The 27,978-nt window shown below is 42.8% G+C and overlaps 3 protein-coding genes across 6 annotated transcripts; all 3 read left to right on the top strand.

Annotated features, from left to right (window-relative positions):
* Positions 1 to 48: 48 nt before the first annotated feature.
* On the top strand, positions 49 to 4,433 carry si:ch211-261d7.3 (uncharacterized). The gene is made up of 5 exons (XM_061716533.1): positions 49 to 171; positions 472 to 548; positions 794 to 1,776; positions 1,987 to 2,412; positions 2,506 to 4,433. Exons 3-5 carry the CDS (start codon positions 1,521 to 1,523, stop codon positions 3,357 to 3,359), a joined length of 1,536 nt encoding a protein of 511 aa, XP_061572517.1. The 5' UTR covers positions 49 to 171; positions 472 to 548; positions 794 to 1,520; the 3' UTR covers positions 3,360 to 4,433.
* A 281-nt stretch (positions 4,434 to 4,714) lies between these two features.
* On the top strand, positions 4,715 to 10,264 carry zgc:66448 (uncharacterized protein LOC327401 homolog). 2 transcript variants are annotated; one of them, XM_061716532.1, is made up of 3 exons: positions 4,715 to 5,138; positions 5,796 to 9,013; positions 9,176 to 10,264. In XM_061716532.1, exons 1-3 carry the CDS (start codon positions 4,745 to 4,747, stop codon positions 9,374 to 9,376), a joined length of 3,813 nt encoding a protein of 1,270 aa, XP_061572516.1. In that variant the 5' UTR covers positions 4,715 to 4,744; the 3' UTR covers positions 9,377 to 10,264. The 2 variants fall into 2 exon arrangements, with proteins under 2 accessions (XP_061572516.1, XP_061572515.1); XM_061716531.1 differs by having other exon boundaries at positions 5,796 to 10,264.
* Positions 10,265 to 11,690: 1,426 nt separating this feature from the next.
* si:ch211-261d7.6 (zinc finger protein 420) lies at positions 11,691 to 27,759 on the top strand. Of its 3 annotated transcripts, XM_061716529.1 has the most exons (3): positions 11,691 to 12,043; positions 19,737 to 21,320; positions 26,043 to 27,759. In XM_061716529.1, exons 1-3 carry the CDS (start codon positions 11,932 to 11,934, stop codon positions 27,266 to 27,268), a joined length of 2,922 nt encoding a protein of 973 aa, XP_061572513.1. In that variant the 5' UTR covers positions 11,691 to 11,931; the 3' UTR covers positions 27,269 to 27,759. The 3 variants fall into 3 exon arrangements, with proteins under 3 accessions (XP_061572513.1, XP_061572514.1, XP_061572512.1); XM_061716530.1 differs by lacking the exon at positions 19,737 to 21,320; XM_061716528.1 differs by lacking the exon at positions 26,043 to 27,759 and having other exon boundaries at positions 19,737 to 24,823.
* Positions 27,760 to 27,978: the final 219 nt, after the last annotated feature.

Genomic DNA, 27,978 nt, shown 5'->3' with positions numbered 1-27,978 from the left:
AAAAACAAATCCAACCTGATCGATACCCGTTTATCCGATTGGCCCTGAACGCGCCCCGACGTGACGTCAACACGGAGCGACCGTGTAGGGCTTGTGTTTTGGCTCTGGAGCTAACAGCTGCAACAGACCAGTTTAGCTTTAGTTTAGTCTCCCACGTGGATTTCCCTGCAGGTAAGACACATTACATGGTCATATCTGTAACTGCGTGTGCTCGGTTGCCGTCCACAGCTGGGGCAGGAGCTGCCAGCCCAGCCGAGCCCGGGTCAGCCTGTCCCAGCGTTAGCTCCAGCAGCAGCAGCTCTCATGTATGCAGGATCAGTGCAGGATGCGCAAGCGGTGCGGATGTGGTGCAGACACGAATGCGCATCGATGCGACATCAGGCACGAGTCCGCAGCGTGTTGACCAGCGAGCAGAGGTGTTTGGATGTTGCACACAGCTCTAAGCTGTGATCTGTTTTGCTTGTATTTCAGCTCTGGAGGCGACTCTCAGCCTGGATGCTGCATCTCTGTGTGAAACAAATGTACCAGTAGTTCTCAGCCTGCTCCAGGTGTTCTGCTCACTGCACATGTGGTTTTTATTTTTACAAACAGCTAAGAGTCGATGAAATGGATTTAAGTAAGTGGGACTAGCCATTAAAAGTCTCTGAAAACAAGTATTCACATAATATAGTTGTTATTATTATGTCTGTAACTATGACAGTCATGTTGATGGATGTTGTTATAAGGCAGTATTTAATGGCAGGTTGACTATATATGTCTTTTAAAGCAGTGTCTCCCAACCTTTTTTCCTTAGAGCCCCCCCTACTTGTGTCTAAGACCAGCCAGGCCCCCGACCCGTACATACTAGCACCAAAATAGTCTTTAATTGAAAAAATGAACATTAATTATGTTTTTTTGATACATTTCTCTTTGGTTTACTCTGTATACATATGCATATGACTTTGTTTTTCTCCAATGTCACCAATGTATAAAATACGCACAAAAGGACATAAAAGGACATAAACATATTTCTGAAAAATGTCTCTTTTAATATGAGACCAACATTTTTTTTTACATTTTTCCTTTAACAACCTGTAGGAGTAGATTAAATGTTGAGTAATGATATAATAATAAGGAATGAAATCATTTCCTGTGTTTGTCAACAGTGTATAAAAAACACAAAAAATATTCAAGACATTCATAAATTATTCCTAACAATGTCTTATGAATGACTCATTCGCAAATATAATTTTTACAACTGCATAATTTCAGAGCAGACAAAGTTTCGCGCCCCCCCAGAGATCTCTGGCGCCCCCCCAGGGGGGGCCCGGACCCCAGGTTGGGAAACACTGTTTTAAAGAAAAGAAAATCGCCCCACGGTACTTGTGGCAGCTGTTCCTGTAGCAGGTTCATCATCATGTGCTTCCCTAAAGAGTTATAATGTCTTAGTGGATAACTTTGAGCTGGTGTTAATGGGGCAGAAACTCCCAGTATCAGAATTGGCCTCCCCAGTCAGTTCTGTTGTAAGTCAGATTTGATCCATGACTGAGTACTACGAGGACGGGGGGCTGCTGTACGAGCAATCACCTCCCATGCACATCAAAGTGGAGTCTCCGGAGGGACCCTTTGGAGGAGGAGCCTCAGAGAACGGCTTCCCCCGGGAAGACGACGACTCTGATGGCAGTTGTGAACAGAACAGTACTTTACCTGGAGGACTTCCGTTCAACGTGGTAGTGGTGCATCCCAACATCATGGCACCTGGCATGTCCTCGGACGACCTTTTGTCCATTGAACAAAGTAAGATTCTACATTTCCTCAAATGTTTGTCTGTACATCCTAATGGAAATAGTTTGGAAAGCATAAACAGTTGAAAAAGAACACTTCAGATGTGTGAAATGGTATTTATGAATGTACCTGCAATTTTAAATAAATAACAGAGCTTTAGTAAAGTTTGAATACTTGACACTGTTAAAACCAAAACATGTCCTCTTATCCTTCTCTCCACAGACAGAGCTATGTCAGCTGCGCTGGCTGCTGGTGGAGCAGGAAAAAGAAAGAGTCGTTTCAGTGGAGCTGAGTTGGAAGTGTTGGTGTCAGAAGTCACTCGCTGCGAGGGGGAACTCTTTGGCCCTGCAGGGAGACTTCGGCGGCGAGAGAGAGAGCGCATCTGGGCGGGGATTCTGGAGAGGGTCAATGCTGTGTCCAGAGTCCCACGTACCCTCAGAGAAGTCAAGAAGCGCTGGGACGATTTAAAGAGACGCAATGGAGGCAGGCTGGCGGATGCCCGGCATCGCACCTGTTACCTGCCATCCAGCAGAGGAGCCTCAATGCTCGGACGACCATCACAGTCGAGCCCTAGGCTGCAGCAAGCCAGACAGAAGATAACCACTAGGCCAAAAGCAAGTTTCCCATGTTTCCCTGACTCTGACACAGGTAATAGTGACTTGTTTAAGAAGCTGTGTGCTTTTCTTTGTAGATTCTGTAGAAGAACTTACCTCTGCTTTTTTTTTTCAAAATTTGATCCAGGTGTTGGAGCGGAAGGGTCAGAGAGAGAGGTTTTCGAGAAAGATGAGGACAACCCTGAGCGCGAAAGAGAAATTGGTGAACCTGAGTGTGAACCAGTAGAGAACAGTATGGAGGATAAACTGGGATTAGGACTGGGTCTGGGAATAGGCCCACCCCCTCCATCAGAACGATGGCTACCTCCTTCACCTCTCTACAGCGCTCCTTTCCTCAATGGCAGCCCGCAGGCCAGCAGTCCTCAGCCGTCACTGGGAACACAGCAGGGTCCTCTTGAAGCCCCCCCACGCAGCTCGTGGCTTGAAGATGAGCTTCGAGGGTTGGGGGAAGCTGCAATTCAGTTGGGAAATCGTGTAGAAAAGAGTCTCCGGGAGTTTGGGGAAGGTTTCAGGCAGGACATGAGAACCCTTGTTGCTTCACAAGAGGCATTAGCAGTCAGTCTACAACAAAACAATGTTCTTTTGCAAAGGCTTTTGGGAGTTCTTGAAGCCCAGCAGCAACCACAGTCTCAGCAACATCGTGTTCAACAGACACACCCATCACAGACCCCTCAGCAGCATTTACAGCTACAGCAAGTTCAGCAGCCGATGCAACACATAGAACCACAACAGCGGGTGGAAACGCCACTGCACTCACATATTGTGCAACAACAACAACAACAGCAGCAAACACAGTTACAGCAGCAACCGCAGGTTACCCAGCACTTAAATAATCCTCCACCTGGAACTGTGGCACCTGCTCCATCATCTCCAGACATACATGACACTTTTCCTCCTGATCGAACCACGGACAGTAATGGAAGTGTGCAGCGCCCACGGCGAGGGAGAGCTGTGGACCACAGACGCAGGAGACGGCGCTGAGGAGAATCTGTTTTTTTAAAAACTGCACACCTTACATTTGATGTTTTAAATTGTGAGATGAATCAGTGCTCTTTTATAGTGACAGTACTTATGTAACAAGTTGCCTGGAGTTTTGCATCCTACTTCAGATTTGCCATCTCGCACTTCAGTTGGTATTCAGAAAAGACAGAAGCAGGAAGAAGAAATGGAGACATAATACAAGATCATTGGGTGGCCTTATAATTATCTTGCTTTTCTCAGACATGTTTAATACTCCTCTAAAATAGGCAATGGAAATTAATTGCTCTTTTGCATAACATCTTCACTCATTCAGATTTCAATACTCAGAAAAATGATATCCATAGGTGCTGATGCTCATCATGCATGTCTCTCTCTACAAAATTTGCAGTGGAGTTGCAATGCTCAGCAGTGTACTTATTTCTTCAGAGCTAACTGATTAACTATGTTGTCATAAAGTACTTGTAATCTGCAGTTGTTACCATATGTTATAACTATGTAGCTATTGTAATTACCTGCAAAGGTATGGCTGTGCTTTTAAAAAAAACAACAAAAAAAACCCTTTTTTGGGTGGGGGCGACTGAGAAGGATCTATTTCATCCCTCTAACCTCCAAATTAAGGATGCCTAACTAATGACTTTGCTATCAGGTCGCCCCGTAATCGTGCTGTTTTTATGGTTTCATTGTGGTACATACTCGTCCAACATTTGATTGGACTGTAAAGTTAGGCTGTGTTTTGGTGAGTGCTTTTTGTGACAAAATGCTTTATTTAAAAAAAAAAAAAAAAAAAAGTTTTTGAAGATGTAAAAAGAAAATCTATAAGAAAAAGCATCAGAATATAGGTCAGACAAATTCATGTTTATTGTGGAATTTTAAAAAACATACGTAAGTATGTTTGGGCTATTGATAATCCTGCATGTGGTATCATGGATGTGTTTGTAAATAGTTCCAAAGAAGCAGCATATGGCCATCATCTATGTAGTTTTTGCACAAGTTATATTTTGTAGATAGCTACTGTTCTCATGACATGTAAGTAAACTTAATAAAACACAGTCCAGGACTGCATATAAACTTTAACGATCACTTGTGGCTTTGTGGCACCACATAAAAAAACACTGGATGCCAAAATCAATAGAAGTTGAAAAGTTTTTCTTCGCTGAATGAATTAAGTTGTGAAGAAGAGTTTGTTGTGTTTAACAACAACATCACGACGTGAAGTGCAGTGGAAATGTATAATTTAAAGCTTCAAAATATATTCTCCGAATTAATGAATCACATCTGGTTAGTAGAAAGAACGTTTTATTTTGAAGGTCCCCACCGGAAGTGCGATTCCTGGCTCGCATGATCCTTGTGTCTGGACGGGGAGGGGGGGGTTGCATGGGTGAAACATGGCTACCGTAGACACACCGAAGTCTCCCAAACGACAGAAAACCCCGTCGGAGGAGGTGGGAACCCCCGGGGACGGGGCCGAGGCGGCGGGGTGTGGAGGCGGCTCGCCCCGGGGAGGAGAAGCCGCCGGCGGGGGAGAGAGTGGAGCTGATGGCGGCGGAGCTGCTGCTGCTGGCGAGGCTGCAGCTGCTGCTGCTGCTGCTGCTGCTGCTGCTGCTGGGGGGGCAGACACAACGACATGCGTCTCGTCCAAAGACCTGACAGCGGCTGAAAAGATGGCCGAGGCCCCCGCCGTGGACGAGCGGGCTTTCGACTGGTCGGAACCCGAAGAAGACGACGACGAAAAGGCGAAAATACCCACCCACTCCCCGCTGGAGGAGGACAAGGAGCGCGGTAGGATCACCATGTTGATGTGTTTCACACTTAAGCCTGATTTATGGTTCTGCGTTACACCGACGCAGAGCCTACGGCGTAAGCTCTGCGTCGGTGTAACGCAGAACCATAAATCAGCCTTTAGCCGTGGCCTCCTCGCTAACCTCATCTGTACTCCACAGCCCTGCTTTCCCTCAAACATGCCCCCTTTACTCACCTTCATCTTTAAAACTTACCTAAACCCAGACGCCTACACGATCAGCAGTCTGCACGGATATGTTATTTACTTGCAAAATTATCAACATGCTTCTATTTGATAATTTGACAACATGCTTCTATTTGATAATTTTGTGCAATAACATCTTATATTATCACATGTGCAATAATATAAGATGTGCAATATCTGTCAATCTACCTCACAACACTCCACCTGCTTTTCTGCACTGTTTCTTAACTGTATATACTGTTCATATCCTGTGTTTATACATATTTTATACGTATCTTTTTGTATTCTTTATATTTTTTTTTATTTCTGACTTTTCAGTGTTTTTACCCCTCCCCTACATGTGTGTGCTAAGTGTACTGCTGACAACAAAATAAGTTTCCCCACTGAGGGAGAAAATAAAGGATATCTTATCTTTGTTTGCCAAGTTAATGACTGTGATTTCTCTCTCCCAGACCTGGATAAAGCTCCTGCTGCTGAAGAGGTGAAGCGGGACAAGCAGGTTGATGGCAACATCGTCGCTGCTGCAGCTGCAGCTGCAGAGAAGCTCAGCCAGGAGGAACCTTCACACGGCGGGGAGAAGAGCTCGGAGCAGCTGCCAGTGGAGGACCTGGGGGGGGACGAGGACACGGAGGATGCCACTGAGGACGACGAGGAGACGGACCAAGAGGAGGAGGAGGCTGATTCGGTAGCTAAGCAGAAAAAGTATCAGCTGGTGTGCAAAGACTGTGGGATGGTATTCAACCAGCGTGAGCCGTTCAACCTCCACCGCCACTTTCACGCACACGAGGACGAGCTCATGCCCCTCAGCTGTAAAGAATGCGGCCTTACCTTCGAGCACCGCAGCAGCCTCAATAAACACAGAAATGAACACAGAGAGAAGGAGGAGCAGCTTCTGACTTCGAAGAAGGAGGCGCAAGCCAACGCGGAGGGTAGATTTCAGTGTGCAGAATGTCAGAGGATTTTCTTTGCGGTCGGTAAGCTGAGGGACCACAACTGCAATAACACAGTAGAAAAGCCTTACCACTGCCCCCTGTGCCGCCAAGAATTCCAGTTTAAGGTGTCTATCACCAAGCACATGATGGCCCATTCCCAGGAAAGCATCTTTACATGCCAAGAGTGCAATCAAACTTTCCCTAACAGCATGGTCCTGCGCTTCCACCAGAGATGCCACGCCGCTCTCAAACCCTACGAATGCCCGGAGTGCGGCATGGTTTTCAAACACTACTCCGTCATGGAAGATCACCGTCGCAAGCACACAGACGGCAGCCGTTCTCACCTGTGCAACATCTGCGGTAAGAGTTTCAAGTACAGCAGCCTCCTTCATCAACACCAGTATCTCCACACCGGCCAGAAGCCTTTCCGCTGCCCCGAATGTGGCAAAAATTTTGCTTTCGCCCAGAACATGAAGGCTCACTGCCGTCAGCATAGGCTGGGGAAGACCAAGTCGGCCTCTGAGCCGCCCAGCAAACAGACCCCGGTACCTGCACACGAGGCTGTCAAAGCACCGGGGAAAGAGAACACACACCAGAGTGAGGAACAAAAGCCCTCCTTCAACTGCCCTCTCTGTCCTCAGACCTTCTGCCATCCAGCCAACCTGAGAGCCCACATGCTCGTTCATGAGGCCGAGTACGAGAAACTGGACAGATCCCCTCGCGCCTCAAGGGAGATGAACAAATACTGGGAGAAAGGACACACCTGCCCGCACTGTCCAAGTGTTTACCGTGACGAATCTAGTTTAAAAGTACATCTACTAAGTGTCCACAAGTCAACTGCACAATGTTTAGAAAAGCTGGCAACGCAGCCTAAGAAGGAAATTACTCCGTTAAGCAGCGATAATGTTCAGGAGAAATGGAAAAGCGAGGTTTTGAGTATTAAGTCGTTTAAGTGTTCAGAGTGTGGAAAAACATTCCGCCATCGCTCAGTGTTGGAGCTGCACATGCGCATACATTCCAAAGACAAGCCGTACCAGTGCAAAGAGTGTGGCAAGGGCTTCAGATTCAGCAGCTACCTGCAGCAGCATCTGATCATCCACACGGGCAAGAAGCCATATAAATGCCCACACTGTGGGAAGGACTTTGCCTTCCTGCAGAACATGAGGACCCACCAAAAGCTGCACCAGGAGAAGCCGTTTCGCTGCACCCACTGCCGCAAAGGCTACAGCGACGAAACCCAGCTGCAGCACCACATGTTGTCACACAACGGGGACAAACCTCACAAGTGTAACCTGTGTGACAAGAGCTTCGGGTTGGCCTATCTGCTCCGTGATCACATGAACACGCACACGGGGGAGAGGCCTCATCGCTGCGACGAGTGTCACAAAACCTTCTCCTGGTTCAGCAGCCTGTTGGTTCACCAGAAGATCCATACTCGTAAAAAGCAGGGTTTCAGCCAGTACAGCTCCCTGCCTATGAGTGCTAGGGTGAGAGGCAGGGGCAGGAGGGGAGGGAGGCTAGCGTGGGGGTGGTCTAGACCTTTAGGGAGCTCGGGGGTAATTGCCCCTCAGCAGCCTCTCTATCCAGTTTCTCCACTGAAAGAGGCCGAGCTGCGCAGAAGGGCAGCGCAGCCGCCGTCTTCCATGCTCCCGTCTCGCATGGATCTCCAAAGCCGGCAGCAGAAGGAGCCGTGGCTGCCCGAGCAGCACACTCAGCCGGTGCAGTGGAAGGTGGACGGCGGAGAGGTGATGCCCGTCCCACCTGCACAGCAGCAGCACGGAGCTCCCCAGCAGACCCGCTTCGACAGCTTGACGCAGCCGGGGCTGCAGCAGCACCACCAGAGAAGTCCGGGCTGGGCAGACATCCCTTTGTTATCTCAGTCGGCCGCCCAGAGCTCAGATTCACACATAAAAGAGAGCACGTCTTCTGTTGTCGGCTCTCATCCAATGACTGTGCCAATAAAATCCAGCCCATCAGCAGGGAGTGAGTTGGTGCTGCATAGGCAGCACAAGCCGATTATTTGGAGCACCACAACTACATCCACGGTGCTAGCTTCCACAAGCTCTATGCAGCACGACTTCTCCAGTCCCGCCTTGTACACAGACGGCGCTGCACTGTGGAGCGTCAGGCCCAATCCAATGGCAAACTCGCATAACTCTCCCAATAAGCTCGGGCAAGAGCTGCAGCTGCCCAGATGGTCGACTGCTGCCCAGGTGTCGTCACAAAAGGATCCGTCCACGTTGCTCAAGAAAGAGGAGAGAGTGTGGGAGATCAGTAATCCTCAAGTCATATCTTCGACTGTTACTCAGCCAGAGAAGCCATGGAACGGCTGCGAGCCACAAAAACCGTGGACCTCAGGCTTAGCGGCTGCATCCACCTCAGCTCAGTTAGACCAAAGCAGTGCTATGTCCATCTCCACTCCGGTTTCTCACAGTGTGGCCAGCACCTTGTGGGAGATTCAGACCCCTCCAGGAATCGCAAAGACTATGAGCGCCACTGAGAAATTAGTAAATAACCAAGATTTCCAGCTGCAGCAGAAGCAGGTGTCAGCTGGCTGGGCCAGTGTGCAGGCAGCCACACAGAAGGTTCCCATCTCCATCCAGTATGAGCCTCACCGCTTTGGCCAGGGGATGGGAACTCCAGTATGGGGCTTCCAAAGTACTCCCGTGGGTCCGCAGACTCTGCTCCCTGGACAGCTGAAGCCTGGCAGTGGACAGGAGCTGCAGCAGCAACCAATGGTAACGGGCACTCAAATAATCATAAATCAGCCTTCTCCTTTTTTCTCAGCTCCACTTGCTCCGCTCCCTCCTCTTGCTTTGCCTGGCCCTCACCCTCTTCACTCTGTCGCAGTCGGTGCACTTCCACGACCTCCACACCCAAATATCTTTTTCACACCACAGGCAATCATGAGCGAGAGGCCACACATGCCACAGACCCTGCCCCTACCTCAACTTGCCCCGCAGACTGAACCTCACAAACTCGGACCCCGTTTGCCTTTTGCCCCAGAACGGCTTCTCCAATGCATGATATGTGGGTGCTCTCTTCCTCGGGAGCTGGATCTACAAATGCATTACTTGCAACATGCACAAGGGGAGATATGATATTTCTACACTAGCAACAAAACCTAGTTAGCTTTTAATATTTTTTACTCTGTGGAACCTCATTTATTTGACACTATGTTGTGGTATAAACATCTGAGTAGATGGGCATTACACATATAACGGATAAACTGAATTTAGTTTGCACATTTTGACCGTTTTTCTTTTTTTTTTAAGACTTTCAGCTTCAAATGCAGCTGTGCAGTTTGTTTGAAACCGATGTAAACAATGTGCTGGTCTCTTTCTCTTTTACATGGATCTAAGTTCTCCATAAGCTTCTAGGAGTGCAGATTAATGAGGTTCTACAGCTTACATTTCATTTATTGCCAATGACATTTAGATTTAGATAATATTAGTACTTTTCTAGTTCTGTTAATATGTCTTGAACCATTTGTACTGTGTTTCTTCATGTACAGTATACTTTGTGCCTTTTATGAGTACAGTCTGCATGTCTGCTGTCTTGGTATTCTAGGCCCTAGTTTGTGCTTAAGGTAGGATCAACAGTGTGACCTCACTCCCAAAATGCAGAGCAACAATTTCAAAGATACTGTAAAGAAACATTAAGTTCTTGCTTTTGGAGAAGTGATCGAGGTTGTCGTGCTCAACGGTTACAATAACTCAACATACAAGTATATGTCTGCTGGAAAGCACCTAACTCACTGGGTCAAGGGCCAGGTCCAGATATTTCACTGGTAAAGCTTTCATCATGGTAATTTGATCGAAGGAGAAGTACCTGTTAACAAAAATTACTGTGTAAATGGACCTTTCACTTGAAGAGTTTTCTGTAAATTTTAATTCTCGGGTGATTATCGGCATCATGGAAAATTTGGCTCCATTATACAATTATTGATGACACTGTTGTTAAGTAGTGAATTTTGTAATAAACTAAACTTGGATTTATGAGGTGTTTTGTCAGTATTATTCTTTTTTTATAATGACAAGAATGACTTACTCCGGTTTACATCTATGAGAAGAATTGCTTCACAGTGGAGTGTATCTGTTTTTATAAAACAGGCAAAATTCAAATCCTTAAACGTAATTTTGTTGTGGGCAGTAAAGAATATTATTCTGCAACTGAAGATTTAGCTGAATTCAGAATCTTGATTATAAAAAGAGACATTTGATGAGCTTTCTTGACCCAATAAGACCCTTATTTTGTTTTAAGGACGAGCAAAAACCCAGCTCCCGTACATTAACTGGTTAAAAAACCTTGACCCGCTTACTTTATCAGTTAACATTTTACCATGATGCCTACATATTGGACTTAATACAACCTGCCTTTGATTATAACATTGTGTTGCACCATCTGTCACACATAACTTGATTTAAGTTAAGCTGTAGAAGAGAAATAAATACAGAGTAAGCTATATTAGTTGTTTTTGGGGGTTGGTTTATCATTCTGGGTCCAAACTACATTTATTAAATGGGGAAAAAAGTCAGTTGCACTGGGAAGATTTTTTTGTTGAGTATTATTATTATTGTTAATGCAACTTCTTTTGATATTTTCCCTTTGTAGGGTTTTTCACAGCAGATCACAGTGTTCTGCATTTTGATTTGGTATAGCTTTTTTCTTGCCCTTCCTGACAACCCTCTGGTTATCCAGGTTCAGCACTGACAATAAGAGTGGGTGTAATATTGGCTTCAGTTGCCTGCTCAGGGACAAGTAGTATCGATCCAGCCACCTTCTAAGAATAAACTTTGTTTACATACCAAAACCAGCGTAGAGGGGTTATTTTCAAAGACATGGCAGGTGCACTGCAGTATCAGTGATGTCTTATGTTAGTCTTAGAAGAAAGTTGAATGGATACAGTAGAGAACCAATAGCTAAATGTGAATCAAAAAGACAGATGGGAATTAAAAAAATAAATAAAAAGAATTTCAACCAATATGTATCACTTTGTAGTTATGGGTTATGTATGGATAAGAGATAATAGAAAGATAATGGAATGTGCAGATGGTGTAAAGTAAATTAGAGGAAGCACACTTAATTTTGGGCCCGAGAATGTCCTTGGGGAAGCATTGTGACACAAATGACTTGTAGGTTTTTATTTTTGTTCGTCTTCTCGTCCGTTCATATGTGTTTCCAGTAGGGGGCGACATTCACCTAATATAATAAACCTCTCGCAGAGGAAAGGATGATTTATGGTTTCGCGTTACACCAACGCAGAGCTTACGGCGTAGGGTACGCGGCGACGCACACCGTACGGTGCGCGTCGACGCGTACTTTACGGCGTAGGCTCTGCGTCGATTTAACGCGGACCCATAAATCAGCCTGAACACGAAGCCACAGCGGGCGGAGAGTCACTGCGCATGTGCAGGACAGCTAGTTGATTGTTTCATAATAAGCAGGAATCAATTGTGTTTAATAAACTACGTTAATCTGTGGCGATAACACGGTTCATTTCAGGTGTTATTTTCGCTAATTTTCAATTCGCCTGAACTCACTGTAGTAATAAGATAAACCGTTTGGTATCAGCGGTGGCGCTGTTTGCCCGGAGATAAGTTGGGAGCGTGAGTTAGCCTGCAGCTAACAGCAGCTAACAGCAACAACAGCCAAGATGGAGGGAGGCTGCTCTGCAGCGAGCACAGACGACAACGCTGCAAACGACCCGGGGATCAGCGGCCAGCCCCCCGGAGAGGACCTGCATGTTTCTACCGAGGACTCTGACGGTGAGTGTCAGGGATTTATCTGCTACAAGGATGAACCTTGTTGGTACCGTCACGTGTTTCACCTTGCTGACTGAGACCTACACACGTGAATATGTGCACAACTTTAACAACAACCTGACAAAAGTACCGATGGATTTGATTTAAGTTTACCCAGAGGTTCCGGGGAGAGGTGACATTCAGTTGAACGGATATTTTGTATATATGCGGACATATTCGTCCACTTATGTTGTACTTATTTGTAAAGGAGGGGTATTACGCTTTGTTTTTAATATTGTTAGTTTCCTGAGGGCGACATGAAATGTCTATGACCTCCTTGGATCAAAATACCACACAGCTATGGTACAAAAAGTCGTTTTTCATCCATGCCTTTGCTGCTCGGTTCACATCAGCTGGTTTCAGTAGTAGCTCTATGATTTAGCTCCGCCCCTTTTTTTTTTCTTTATTTAAATCTCAAAATACAATGCAACATTAAGAACAAGGCTAACATACAAATACAGACATTCGAGCACCATATAGAAAAGAAATAAACAAAAGAATATATAAAGAACAAGTTGAATGTAAATTAAACATAAATAAAAATAAAAACAACATAATGTGTAGGTTTCATGTAGTCAAATTGAACAATTTACAGATGCCGATGGTTTTTTGTGTCTTTTTGTTTTTTGATGAGTAAATTGTCCTTATATATAGATCAAGTTCTTTTTAAAGTATTTTTTATTTTTTTATTTAATTGTTTATTTCGAACACATAAAAAAAGATTTTAAAACAAATTCAAAACATACAGAAAAAAAGCAACAACAAAAACGTAATACAAACGGGGGAAAAAAAAACAGTGTCCGAAAAGGAGCAGGTTGAAGTAAAACTTATTTAACCCTGCCCCTTTGTTACCTCTATCATAAAAAAAAATGATAAAAAAAAAAAAAGTACAAGGAGTTCAGGTTTTCTGCGGATGAATTTGGACTTGTGTATGTGAAATTTAGCTAAAAATAAAAACAGATTAATAAAAAAGAAAGCGTCCCTATCTTTGTGATTAAAATTATGAAAACCAAAAATAACATTCTTAAAATAAAGATGAAAATCAGAAAAGACAGAATCAACAATATACTTGTGGAAGTCCCTCCCAAAATTTATAACTGAATTCACATGACCAAAATAAGTGGGAATATGTCTCAGGATATTTTTGGCAAAAAGAACAATTAACATCTATATCCTCACCACTCTGACCACTCTGACCGCGCTGCAACTGTCTCAGGCCTCGTTTCCACTGAGCGCTCCGGTCCGGGTTGGGTTGGGTTAGACCAGGGATCCTCAATCCTGGTCCTCGTGGGCCGGTGTCCTGCACGTTTTAGATGTTTATTTGCTTTAAAACACCTGATTCTAATTAAGCCCCAGATGTACTTGCAGTTCAGACCGCGTACGCATCATGGCCGCCAGGCGTATCCTGCTTTCATTTGACGCGTCAACGTGCACGTTCTCATAAAGACACTGGCTGCGTCCGAAATTGCTTACTTCCACCCTAATGAGTATGCAAAAACAGCATGTGAGATTTTTTAGTGCGTCCGAAACATTAGTACGTACTCAATAGTAGCCTATGCACTATCCATACTCATTCCGGAGAAATCTATTAGTGTGGATTGATGGACACTAGCTGAGCAGAAACTTCCCGCAATGCAGCGGTGTTTGGTTGCTAAGTGATACATATATGTCAGAAGTATAATAATATTATTATCTAATATTAATATTCTAATATTTGTATATAATATTATATAATGTCATCTTGTTTCGGCCAGATTAAATGGGAAATAGCGGAGCGGTGCTGCTACTGCTGCTGTGACACGTCACTTCCTCCCAACGGCACGAAGTGACGTGTGCGCTCTTAATAGTACGTCCGAATTAATGCATACTACTGATATTTACTCAAAAGTGTGCCGAACTTAAGTATACTTTTTAGTATATACTGTTTAGTATGGCATTTTGGACGCACCGACTGAACGCGTACGCGACCTGCAGTTCTCGCTGTGGCCGCGAGTGGCGCTGGTCCCGGTCAGATACCAGCTGGCCAAAAGTGACGGCGCGGAGGTTCCTTTGCTGAGATCGCAACCAAAGCAATGTTATAATCTCCTCTTCATCCAATGTTGTCATGTTAAGTTGTTCGTTGTTCTAATCTGCTACTGCCGCTATTACTAAATATATATCACTTTTCCAACTGTTGCTCTGCTTACCGCCCCCAATCGTATACAATCATTTCTATCCCGGTGTTCTGAAGCAGAGAAACATCTAAAACGTGCAGGACACTGGCCCACGAGGACTGGAATTGAAGACCAGGGGGTTAGACTGGTCCAGCCAATGAAGGTGAGCGTTTACACTGCAAGTTGGCCCGCCAAGCGAGGTTTAAACCCACTAGTGTAGCGTCATAGCATTGCAATGACAACAGACTTGAAGCTACAAACAGCAACAATGGAGGTAACCTAGCAGCTCATTTTTGTTCTGCTTGGCTTTTGGTACTTCGTACGTACAAAACACGCCAAATTGTTGTGTGAGAAAAGGTTGTGGGCAGCTAAGAGAAACACACCTGAAAAGAGAAGAGAACTTCTGGCTTGGGTCTTGAGTCGGGAGGAGCGGTACACAACAGCGCCAGAGGGTAAGCAGCTTCATGCCACACGTTATCATTCTTATGATGTAACTGTACGCATATGTGTACTAACTTGTACAAAGTAAACTCTGTACCGACAAAGATATTACCCGGGTAACTCATATTAACTGCACCGCAGCGCTTTAATGAAAATAAGGAATGCATGTTAACGGGCGCTTTCTACAGCTCCTCAGTTTCAATACTGCATTCTTAATTCTTTTCCCTAATTTTCCTATATTGTCCTTTTTAGCGTTAAAATTTTATCTGACACTGCTCCAATGTCTGTTTTGAATCCCTCGGCCGCCATCCGCTGAGATATAACTTTGTACACGTCTTCATTTCTACCTGCTCCATCCATCTGAACGCCAAGTTGAGTGTTTACAAACAAACTCTTGTGTTTGTTCTGTTCGCTAGCTTTCGTCGTGGGTAGTGACGTTTTTTCTGTCTGGCAGTCAGCGGGTTGTATTGTGTGACCCCAGTAGCTCCGCCCTAACCAAACTGTACCATCTTTCTATGGACCTACAACAAACGGTGTCACAGAACTGGTACGGTATAGCTCGGTTGTATGGGGCCCTTTTTGTAATGGAAACACACAAAATACTGTACTGGACTGTACCAAACCGCATGGTAGAAACAGGGTACTACTTCGCGCATTGAGGCTCATGTGGCATTTGGATACCAGCTGTTTTTAACTACATTTATATGATGTAGTTGAGCTATAATACGACTTAAGGCTGAGTTATGGTTCTGCGTCAAAACGACGCCGTGCCTACGGCGTGTGGTACGCGACGACGCAGACCACACGCCGTCACTGAACCATAATTCAGGCGTAAATCATTATACACCACTGCCTTACATGAGGGCTTTGCCTTTTGAAAAAATATTTAAATGGTCATCTGTTGCCTTCGATTCCTTTTGACTATTTTTCGCAACAGCAATAGTGCCAGTTGCAATAATTTGTCCAAAACTAATGATGTTTTTGTCCAATTTTTTTGTAGTTAAGATTGTATTGTTTCTTTTTTGGAATTTGATCTTAATTTTTTGTTTCGAAGAGAAGTTTCTCGGGGTGAGACCTAGAGTTATGGAAATACGGAGATTTACACTCATGAAAAGAAAAACCTAATTCAGTGGAAACACATCTTACATTTACACTTTTGTTTGATGTTTTTCCCTGCCGTTAATTTATTTTACCATGTTGTCTCAAACAAACAAGCTTTAAATATTGGCAAAACATGCACTTAACTGCTTGGCTTTCTTAACTACTTTAAAATATGAGTAGTCCTACTGTAAAGACACATTTCTTGTCAACATTGTGTCACTTCAAAGCCCTTCTATTGGTTGTGTAATCAATGTACAATACAAAAGACCACTCGTTTATTTAACATCCCTAATTCATTAAAACAGTGTTCAAGTTCCTACAAAGATCTGATGATAAAGTTCTTAATGCAGATTCCCTATATGTAGGTGCAGGTTAAAATTACCTTAAGACTTTCTTATTTTCCCATTCATAAAATGTCAATGTAATAAAATGTAATTGTGAGCAGTGATCATAAATAGATTTTGAATTTACAAAAGAAACGCTTTGTGAATCGGTCAAATGAGTCTTAATTTTAATGGAAAGATTAGGAGCAAACATCCTCGTCGTCTGACTGTGATGACTAAAGTGTGACTTGACAGTGACACCATATTCTCAAAAAGTGCTGCTGCTTCCTCTTTTTCTTGCTAATGTAACCCCCAGATTAATGTCTGGTTTGATATATATTATTGTAATAGATTCATGGTGGGCGAGAAGTGCCCTTTTAAGACGAGGTGTAACATGCTCATTATGTAATATGTAATTTACTGGCAGGACCCCAGCATGTCCCTGTGTCTGCTTGATTGTACATGAGCTCCAACAGCACAATGACAAGGCTAACACACAAGTCTGGTTATTTTCTTGGTGGGGGCAAATAAAAACACAGCTGCAATTTGTAAAATGTTCAGGGTTCTCAGATGAGGACAGAGGAGTTTGAACACAGCCGGTCTTATATCTCACCTGAAAGGCCGTCATCACGGTAATGCTGGATTCCCATGGCTGCTAAAGACAGTACACAGAGCGTGTCTCCCGCATTCAGGAGACATTTACTAACTGTTCAAGTTTTTTAGACAGAAAAAAATCATAGTCATAAGTGACAAATAATTTTATTTCATTTAGTGATGATTCTGACATTTTGTTGAGGACGCAGTTTATTTTTGATGTTTGGTCGAGGTTGACGTAAATCAGTGCATTTATTATTTGAAAATTTTACAATTTTACTTAAACTAGACGAACAACATCTCACCCTTAGACATGAATAGATGTGTTTGTTATTCATAAAACTATTTCTCTTAAAGGATGAACAGAAATTCACTGTGTAGAAATTGTTTGAACCACTTGACTTTGTTTGATATGAACCATCCCAACTTTGAACCAAAGCTGTTTGTAGTTTATTCAATATTGTAGAGCCTTATAGGGCTGAAATGATTCCTCGAATAATTCGAGTAATTCGATTACAAAAAATGATCAAGGAATTTTCTCTGCCTCGAGGAATCGTTTAATTTTGCCAACTCAAAGCAGAGTATTTCGCCTGGATCAAGTTTAATGCGGCGCAACGCGCTGACGCCACGCACGTAAAGGTAGAAGAAAGAGGCGGCAGATATGTTTGGTTTTAACTAAAAGAAAAGGCAGAAAATGTCAAAAGTGTGGGAGCATTTCAAGCTGGACACCAAGGCGAACACTGTTGCATGTCTTCACTGTAAGACAGCGCTGCATACCACAACAGCACATCCTCAATGCTGCAACATCTCCACCCAACACCCTGTTTACTCCGAGAGCGGAGGACCGTCACCTGAGACACAGTACAATTAAAGGGGACCTATTATGGCATCTAATACCTATTTTGAACAGGCCTTGAATGTCTTAAAAACAAGCTTTTTGATTTTATTTTTTTTGCTAAATAAATTAGAAATTCAGCCTCTGAGCCATGTCTTTATCTTCCCATTCTCTAACCTCATTCTCTATGCGTGATTCTGAGTGGGCGGGGAGGCTATGATAATGAGGCTCTGTGCTGATTGGCTGCCTGAATGACGCGTAGAAAATGGCGGAAGCTCTGGCCGGCGGAGTTGTTATTGTTCCGGCTAGAGTTAGTTGTGGGCGTGGTTTCACATTCATAATAGGTCCCCTTAAGTTAACGTAGCGATAATTAATGACATTAACGTTACGGTACCTTGCTAACATAACGTTAGCCCTGTGGAGGGCTAAGTTTCTATTAATTATGACTACTGTCAATGCGTGGCTAACACATTTCATCTGTAAAAACACAGAGCTGTAGAGTGATGAGAGTGAAAAATAAAAATGTAATAAAGCTGACTGGGTAGTTTTCAATGTTAGCTCTGTAGTCATTGATGGATAAAACATCAAGTAGCACTGGTGCCTAATGTGCTCCAATACAGAAGCTCTCATAATTTTATTTTGAACACTGCCAAAACTCAAAATTTTATAACTTAAAACTTAACTAGAACTTAAAATTTGCTTGACAGAAATAAAATTTCAATTGGGAAAAACACCTAACCTTTTAAGTGATGTGTGTTATCAGGTGTAATGGCATTTTTAGGTTAGAAGAAATAAGAATATTTCTTGGTAAGATCCTTAGTTTTTTGAGTGAAGGCAGTGAATTTGGTCAACTGGTGTAAGTTCAGGGTTTTTAAACTCACAGCCATGAACCTACTGTATTATATAATTTAGTCTTAGTAATGTCAATTAACATCTAATGTATATTTATAATTAATCTTTAACTAAACAAAAATATGTTTTATCCGATTACTCGATTAATCGATGGAATTTTCAGTAGAATACTCGATTACTAAAATATTCGATAGCTGCAGCCCTAGTGCCTTACATAAAAAAAATGTATGATCATTGAAGATTCAGGACTTTTCCAATGTGGCCAGGGTCACTAAAAGGATAGTTTTCATCGCGGCCTCTTAGATTTTTTTTTTTTTTTTTTTTTTTTTTCCCCCCCTGGGAGCACAGACTACAATATATTAGATTTTTTTTTTTAAATTAAATATATAAGTATCTTTTATCAATATCATTAATATTAGGGGTGCAACCATTGGACGACGTTGTCGACAAAAATCGCTAAAAATACGGTAGTCGTTGACGAATTTCATTGTTTATTATTGTCAGCGAAAAAAAAAAAAATTAACCAAGTAAGGCAATAGCGTTCAGCCGCTATCGTCACCACGCGGGTTTTTCGACAAAGTGAGCCATCTGCTTCCCTTTCTATCTCTGCTGACAGTTGCACATGCGCAGTAGAGTACAGTGCCAGGTAAACAATGTGGCGACGACCGATGCAACACCACGACGACTGGCAGTAAAGTTCATTAAAAGATGTATTATTTTTTTATTAAGTGTCCATTTTTAATGTCTTTAATTTTTCATTTTAATTACAATGAGTGCATCATTTAAACAAAGTCATGCAAAATTAAAAAGCCTAGAGCTAATTAAGAGCCATTGAATAATTTTGAGAGTCATAAGAATAGTCGTTAGTTGCAGCCTAGGTAGTATCGGTTTTGGCTTAAACTTCAGTTAATGTGCAGCCCTTATTGTAATCACATTTTACTTATTTCATGCCACTTTCAGCTGAAATTTACATGTACTAATCGATCAGACTGTGAGAGTTACAACATTTCCATAATAATAATTTATTGTGTTGGTTACATGATTTAAAAAGCAGCACTACGCTGCCACTGGTGCATTAAAAAATGCTGCTCTTTGTATCAGGTAAGCGATCAATATTTAGCATCAGCTTAACCCCTCAGTTGAAATGACAAATTTTCTTTCCTCTTTTTAATTGAAAGAATTATATTTTTGTTGATTGGATTTAGGGAGTCTGTTGTTCTGTAATTAACCTGTAAATTTTAATTTTGTTTAAATAAAGACATGCGTTGCACCTGTGTTTTGTGTTATATTTTTTCCTTTCTTTCTTTCCTTCTTTCAGGAGTGGCTTTGACCTCCTATTTTCCCCTTTCTATTTCTAGGGGTTGGGGTTTTCTGCTGTCAGGATTGTGGAGAAGCCTTCAGTGAAGAGACGGCCTACTTGGAGCATCACTATCAACACAAGCAACAATACGTGCACTTAGACGACCACTCCAACCTCTTACATGGTGCCCAAAAGGACAGTGAAACACCGTATTCCTGTACTTTATGTTCACGCTCTTTTGTTGAGATGACTGAACTGGACTTGCATTTGAAGAACCATGGTCAGATCTCCACAAAGGAGTCTGATATTGTAACTTCTAGTGTAACAAAGCAGCATACTTATGTATGTTCAGATTGTGGGAAATCTTATGCTGTTATTGGACACTTTCTCAATCATCTGCGTTCGCACCAGAAAGCCTCAAAATCTGTTTTTAATGACCTGGAACATTTGAAAAAGAAGTCATTTCAGTGCGAGTCTTGTGGGAGGAGTTACTCTCGTGCTTCAGCTCTCGATGCTCATCGACGGTATCATGAGGAAAAGTTGATAAAGAGTAAAAACAGGAGCTCAGGGGATGTAGTTCAAACCGGAGAGCTGGTTGTGGAAAAAAAAACAAGTGAAATTCAGAGAGAGGATAATTCTGAAAAGCTTTTTAAATGTTTATGTGGTAAAGCATTTTCGACCTTGTCGCGCCTGAAAACACATCAGCGATTTAGCCGCAAAGGACAGTGCTCTCCGGAAGAAACAAAACAAAAACCAAAGAAGGCCTGCAATGAATTTTACTGCAGCGAGTGTAATAAGGCTTTCAGTAGTCATGTTGCCCTCATTAACCATCAGCGATGGCATTCTAACCACTCGAAAGATTCAGCAAAGAAGTTCCCATGTGAGGAATGTGGAAAAGCGTTTATGACTCTAACGTTCCTCTACCGGCATCAGCGCACGGTGCACAGTGATGAAACCCCTGCAAAGTCGTTCCTCCATCAAGTGTGTCAGCTTCAGAAAAAGGCGTTTGAATGTAAAGATTGTGGACTTAAGTTCTCCAGGGCTTCAGCACTTCATTCTCATCAACTTCAACATACAGATGTTTTCGTGGAAACGGAGAAGGAGACTCAGAAACAATCATCTCCGTTATCATCCAGCATAGTATCAGACACTGGAGAGAAAGAGAGTGAGCCCTTGGAGGCTTTAACAATAGAGAGAGCACATTCAGAAAGTTTGCTTCCCACCAGTGCTGCTGTTGAAGAATCACATGTAGAAGAGACTGATGAAGACATGGAGTGCTACGAACCCGGAGACTTTAATGTCCAGGTGATCAGTGGAAGCGAATCTGAAGACGAGCCAATTGAAGATGTCAATCCTGACCTGGAGCTGTTGTGTGAATCGGATCAGGAAGTAAGAGACGATGGTGACACCCTAGTTTCCCCCAGTGGTTTTGTATCAAAACCAGGGATTGACTTGAAAATAGTTCAGATCGACTTTGAGCAAACCGACGAGCAATGTGCACTGGTGGCAAAGGAAGTGGAAAATATAATGGCAGGGGAAAGATTTGTTTGTCCAGAGTGTTACCAGGAATTTCCTAGTCTTTCGTCTCTACAAGTTCACAGAACGTGGCACGAGGTTGATGAGAGACGCCAAGAGACTCCAGGTCAGTCAGCAACCGTTTACACATGCGAGTTGTGTGGTTACAAAGCCAGTAGCTATGAAGCACACTACAGTCACATGCAAACACACGGTGATCAAACCCCTAGCAGTGATGTGTTGAATGAAACCGAGGGGTTTGAGAAGAAAACTTGGACATGCGATGAGTGTGGTAAAGTTTTCACTTGTTCGTCGGATTTAGTCTCTCATCAGTTGCATCACTCCCCCAAAAAACAGTTCCAGTGTCCAAATTGCCTGATGTCTTATTTGCATGCGGCCAGCTTGTATAACCATATGAAAACATGCACAGAACAAAAAAGGGAACATATGTCGGCCACTAAAAAGGAATACAATCCAAAGAAAACATTATTAGGCCCCAAAATCTACCATTGTGAACAGTGTGGAAAGGGTTTTTGGTCTTTGGGGGCTTACTCCCACCACAAGCAAAATCAGGTGGAGTGTACAGATTTGAGGCTAAGAAAAGGTGTCCATGGATCAGCGGACTCCCTCAGCGGACGCCAGCGCTCCGGCATTAAGGTGGCATGTTCGGTGTGCGGCAGGAAGTTCCGCCACAGAGGAATATTGGCATTGCACATGCGCAAACACGAAAATGGAAATCACAAATGTGAACTCTGCGACCGGTCGTTCCGTCTGTTCTCCAGCCTCCTCAGACACCAGGTCGTACACAGTGACCAGCTACTCCCCCCGCCCAGTAAGTCTTTTCAGCATCAGGTGGAGCAGCTGCAAAAGAACACGTATAGCTGTCCTGACTGTGGGAAGCTGTTTTCACGGGCCAAAGCGCTTCAGTTTCACATGAAAAGCCATGGCTACGAGACCGGGCACTCGCCATCTTCACCGCGATCCACAGTCACACTGGAGGATCTGCAGTGTGCAACATGTTTTTCACATTTCAGCAACAAAGCGTCATTAAGAGCTCATCAAAAACTTTGCATTAAAAGAGACGGTCAAGCAGCTGTAAAGACAGAACCACTGGAAAATGGTGTCTGCACACAGGAGCCCTCTGGCCAGCTAAAGCTACAAACAGAGTTCAAGAAGGAAGTGGAAAGTGGCACACATAAGCTGAAGAATAATGGTGAAGGCAGCAAAACAAGCTCAAATTTGGATATTTCTCTGATTAAAACCTCTATAAAAGAAGACCCAGGTAAAGGACTGTTTCCCTGTTCTGAATGTGGTAGGCGGTTTGTGACCAACTCTGCTCTTGGCTCCCACAAACGATGGCACAAGGAAAGGAAGTTCCCAGGTTCCTTCCTAAATGACGACGATTTGAAATCTGTTAGCCGTAAGACTGACGAAGGACCTTTTCAGTGCAACAAATGTGGCAGACAGTTTTTCAACCACCACGTTCTTCAGCGCCACCAGATCTTTAACCCTCAGTGTGAAACCAACATAGAACCAGATTCAAACACAAATGTGGAGAGCGGCAGCAAGCGAGAGCAGGTTTCATGTCCAGAATATGATGAGACATTTGAGCCAAGTTCGTCTCTGTTTACTCATGTTGAAAATGAGCATTGTAAAATTGTGGAAGCAGCAGACCGTCGGCAAGATGAGGTTTTGGATATTGTCCAAAGGCACGATGATACTAACTGCAAAGCTTTGTCATCACCACAAAAGCCGAAAGCTCACCAATGCCCCGTCTGCTTTATGACCTTTGCAAAAGTGCGAGGTCTGCGTGCTCATAAGTGGCAGGCCCACTCAAAGAGTACAGCAAGCAAAGAGATTCTTCCACTGAGTGTAAAACTAGAGCCCACTGTTTCAAACTGTGAAACGAATAAAACAGAAAATCAAGAAACACAGAAAAATAGGGCTGCTGATAGTGGAGGGAGGAAAATCAAGTCAGACCCCCCACATATGATATCTGTCTCCAGTCTAGACTGTAAGAAACTGAGCAGTTCTGCAGTCACTCCTCTTCATTATGAGAGTGGGAACCCCGAGGCCAAACATGTGTCTAAGGTGGAGATCGAAACTGCCAAAGCCGCAGCTAATGTCCCCCCGCCACTTAGCTGTCCGTCAGAGCACACGGTCAAATATCTGTTCAAGTGTGATAAGTGTGGTAAAGCTTTTCAAACAGAGGAACAGTTGGGAGCCCATAAGGCCAAGGCCAAGAGTCGGCCTTTTTGTTGCGCTCTGTGCTGCCACAGCTTTTGGACCGGGAATCAGCTGCGGCAGCACCTCGTCTGGCATGACGAGGTGCGCTGCCGTCTCCCAAACGAGGTCCGTTTCAGGCTCAGCGCTGCTATGACCTCCGAGCCTTTAAACCTCGACATCCTCACTGGGGACGATGCAGGGAAGTCTTTCCCAGCTTTTACCATGGACCCACCTACGCTCGACCTCACCAGCAGGTCCCAAAGTGGCCACAGTTGCCAATATTGTGGAAAAGCCTTTCTTTCACCAACTGCATTACAAAAACATAAAAGTCAGCATTGTGACCGCAGACAGAGGGACACCCCTGCTGCTGTCTCAGGGTACGCTGATGGCCTTACTTGCCTTAAATGTGGAACTACGTTTTGTCAAGAGTATGATTTGCACCAGCATTACACAGAACATGCCTGTGGGGTGTAAACGGACTGAAACAACACTGTAGATTGTGAGATGTTTTATTTTTAGACACATCTGTGAAGTTAGAGTATCCTTTTGTATCACTATTTCCCATTCTCAGGCTTTTCTTTACACTGGACTAATATCTGTAAATGTGAAATACAAGTAGGTATTATATATATGAGTTCCTCATAGTGACCATTTTGTTTTGACTACATCTCATGCACGTCAGATTAACTCACTAAATCCAATATGGGGAACATGCATTGAAGTATTGGGATTTAAAAAAAAAAAAAGGCACTGATGTTTGTCATGCGTACACATTTAAAAAGAAATGGGAAGTGCTGTTTATGAATTAACATTATAAACTTTATGAGAAAATCTTTCAACCCAAATATCTTCAACTGTTGCTGCTGTTCCTTTTTAATGCTGGAGATTTGGAAATCTGCTGAATGTTGTACATTTTGCCATTATTCCACAAACAAGTGTCATTTATATTACATTATGTATGAATTGGTTTATAAGCTCCTGTTATTTCTTTCATAGTGTTATTTCTTTTTTTTTTGGGAAGACTACCAACAGTTAATGTTGATGTTGCTGTAGGATATATTTTTAGGGGGAAGCATTTTGCTTGGTTATGGTAATATGAGTTTATCTTTTCTTTTCGCTTCTTGAGCAGTCTACAGTGTGATTAGTTGTTCTACTTGCTTAACTGGATAAAGTTCTTTCAAAAGTGTGTTATTGGGTCGTGTGATTATTTACATCAATTGATTATTTGTCTGAAGTGATTGTAATAATTGCTCCTCTATGGGTTTTAGCGTTTGACCACATCAGGATTATATGTAATATGTTGGGGTATGTTGGGATATGTGCACATTCCCATTCATTTGAATCCAAACTTTCAACTGGTAGTGTAATTGTGCAACACTAACGCGGTTGTTTAAAAAAAAAAAGAAAAGAAAAAACCTGTTAATCCATCATCAAATGCTATATTGTGGAAACAGTCTCAGTTGGAAAAACATACTCCTTTTTTTTTTAATATATATTTTCTCAGCAATTTGGGGAAATTTGATTTAAGATCACCAATTAAGGCAGAAAATACAAAAATAATTAGGGCAGTGAATGTCATGATTCACCAGATTTATTATCGACATTAAGAGTGTATTGTGGTGATTATCAATATTCATCTATGATGCAGCCATAATGGGTTTTCAATTTAGTTTATGAAGATTAGGCTTGAATATAAAGTATCCAAGTTTGTTTTTTTTAACAATATTTTTATAAACAACAAATAGAGCAGATTAGCTGCAGAGTTTAAATAATTTATCACTTAAGTTTTGTATTTTTTAGGGCAGATATAAAGTGTCGGTGATGGATATTGTATGCAAATAATAATATTAATGCAATTTTGAAAAGTTAACTAAAAGGTCTGTTTTGTTATCTTATATCCATACGTAGTTATGTTTCCCCTGTGATGGACAGATGAATTGTCCAGGATTGATTCCGGTCTTTGTCCAAAGAGAGCTGGAACAAACCCTGAATAGGAATAAGCAACTATAAGTGATAGATGGATGCTTATATTCCAGTTTATATGGGCAATCATCATCAGCTGGGATCTGACACAGGTTATTGATGGACAGAAAGTTGATCTGCTTTCATTCAGTAGACATCAGATACTCTGATTTGTTTTTTTTCTTATGGGAAGTTATTATCTTCAGCTCAAACCCATATTTGGGGTCATTTTGCATGTTGAGCAAACCAAACACTATAAAGTGTAATTTTTTCGCCATTTGCCCTCACTAGTTTATGGATCAAACCTGTAGATTGCTTTTATATTACATTTTGCTATCTTGTCCCTTCTTAACCGTTTCATACGCAGGTTAAGGTTTAATGATTGATCAATAGAATTAAATTGGTTATTTTTCTATGTGTATTTTCAAAAAAAAATTTTTTGCATGTTATGTGACCTGAGAAGAGCTTTTGCTGTCACTCTACATATCCACTGGTATAATTACCATCGATGAGCCAGACGTCCGTCTCAAAGCTTTCAAATGTCCAAACTTCAATTATTCACTAAGCTAACACGAATAAATGTTCATGAATTCACAAATTCAAATCAAGCTCGCAAGGTGACATTTTTGTGATTTAAAATATCCCTTTTTTCTCCTTATAGTCAGTGTTTCATGTAAGGATTGTGGACTGAAGTTTACTGACTTGGACGACTACAAGACCCACCTGCACCAGCACGCCCTGGAAGAGGAGGAAGCTCCGCTCAGAGACGACGGGACTCCTGCAGCAGCCGTGGACGTTGGAGGAAACGGAGATGAAGACATGGGTACTGCAGATGAGTGTGCTGAGAGCGGTTTAGCGGCCACAAAATCAGAAATGATACAAAGCATTTCCACAGACTCGATGAAGAATCCTCCCCGCAATTTTTATTCCTGCGAAGTTTGTGGTAAGGTTTACATGTATCGGGTTTCATTTGAAAAACACAAAAAGCTGCACGATGATCCACCTTTGAAAGAAACTAGCCAGCGTGCCTCACAGGCTGAGATTAATTTACCCAAGTATGAGTGTCCAGATTGTGGGTTGTCATTCATCAGGAAAACCCGGCTGATTGGTCATCTGAGAGCTCACAGGCGCCGTGGGCAGTTTAAGCCAAAGTGTGATCAGTGTAACAAGTACTTCATATCCATAAAGACGTGGTTGGCTCACGTTGATATGCATAATCAAAAGCGGTTTTGGTGTTTAAGCTGTGCTCACGGCTATGTAGATGAAACGTCGCTAGATAAACACCTGCAAAATCACAGTCTGACTAGACGAGACAAAACTAACAATGGAAGCACACAGCAGGGGAATATCACCAAAACTCGCCCCCGTGCAAAGAATCACCGGTGCCCCTACTGTGGGAAGGCCTACTATCATTACACAAAATTTATTGCACACAAAAGAAAACATTTTAAAAAGCATCCAGTGAGTGGTTTCTTCATTGAAAAAGACGAAGATATTGACAAGGACTCACTGGTCACTAGTGAGAAAGAAGAGATGAAAGAAAATAGGGAAGAGCACCCGGAGAGGGAAGAAAACACACAGGGGGAGTGTGGAGATTCAGAAAACACCGACGACTCGGATTGTGGAGAACCTTTACATTGCCCCAAGTTTTCCAGACCCTTCTGCCGGGCTGATCCACTGAGTGAACAAAGCTCAGGAGCTGACGCATCTCAGACGGGACCGGAGCTGGTCGAGAAAGAGCCAAAGCCGCACAGAGAGCATAAGTATTGGGAATGGGAGTGTACTGAATGCGATATGGGCTTTGATGAAATGTCAAAGCTGCACCTGCATTATATTAAACATGCAACAGGGGAGGTGCCGATACCACTAGATTACCTTGAAGGCTGAATCTTTTCAGTATTACTTTTTTTTTTTTTTTCTTTCTCTGCACCCGACAGGAACGGGGCTCTTTAGTGGCTATATTAAGAGCACAGACTACTGAGTTTTACACTGATTATCCATAGAAAAGTAAGCTTCAACATTTAGTCACATCCTGTGAGATTATAGTTTTGTTTTTTTTAAGAAAGGTTTATCTTTTTTCTGTGCCCGTTTCATCTCACACCTTGACTCTGAATAGGAACAAACAGTTATAAATTATCAATGAAAGAATCTTTCGTCTATCAGGAGTTCATCACAGGGCCACACGGAGAGGAGAAACCCTGCACACTCAGTCCTGTGGTCCATTTCATGTCACCAGCACAGGGAGATCCCAGATAGATTTGAACAAAGAAACTACTTGCTGTGAATTGTTGCAACACTTAGCTGCCTTTATATGTTAAGCAGAGTAGACTGAGTCTTGAAGCAAAACTATGCAAGTTTCTTGTAAAATGAAATAAAGTGAAGTAAACTCGAGTGATTTCAGTGTTTGTTTTTGTGTGGCTTGACTGGAGACTCCTAACCCCCCGCGTTTTTTAAAAGAAGAGGGAAATGGATTGGAAAAACTTGTTATAAGCAGTACTCGAGTTGTAAAAAAATATCAGGGGGCGGATGGTGGATTTTATCATATGGGGACAGATAATTTGTGCTGATTACAAATAATATAATATATTACAAATAAT

The sequence above is a fragment of the Cololabis saira genome, chromosome 3 (assembly GCF_033807715.1).
Source record: "Cololabis saira isolate AMF1-May2022 chromosome 3, fColSai1.1, whole genome shotgun sequence".
NCBI lineage: Eukaryota > Metazoa > Chordata > Actinopteri > Beloniformes > Belonidae > Cololabis > Cololabis saira.
Note: the sequence above shows the minus strand (reverse complement) of the source record. Positions and strands in the feature narration are given on the sequence as shown.

Bases quoted from the DNA above. Each gene is read 5' to 3' on its own strand.
- zgc:66448 (XM_061716531.1), top strand. From the start codon at position 4,745: ATGGCTACCGTAGACACACCGAAGTCTCCCAAACGACAGAAAACCCCG. The intron at 5,139-5,795 runs GTAGGATCACCA...TCTCTCTCCCAG, and splicing joins GGAGGAGGACAAGGAGCGCG to ACCTGGATAAAGCTCCTGCT.
- si:ch211-261d7.6 (XM_061716528.1), top strand. From the start codon at position 11,932: ATGGAGGGAGGCTGCTCTGCAGCGAGCACAGACGACAACGCTGCAAAC. The intron at 12,044-19,736 runs GTGAGTGTCAGG...TTCTATTTCTAG, and splicing joins TTCTACCGAGGACTCTGACG to GGGTTGGGGTTTTCTGCTGT.
- si:ch211-261d7.3 (XM_061716533.1), top strand. From the start codon at position 1,521: ATGACTGAGTACTACGAGGACGGGGGGCTGCTGTACGAGCAATCACCT. The intron at 1,777-1,986 runs GTAAGATTCTAC...TTCTCTCCACAG, and splicing joins CCTTTTGTCCATTGAACAAA to ACAGAGCTATGTCAGCTGCG. The intron at 2,413-2,505 runs GTAATAGTGACT...AATTTGATCCAG, and splicing joins TTTCCCTGACTCTGACACAG to GTGTTGGAGCGGAAGGGTCA.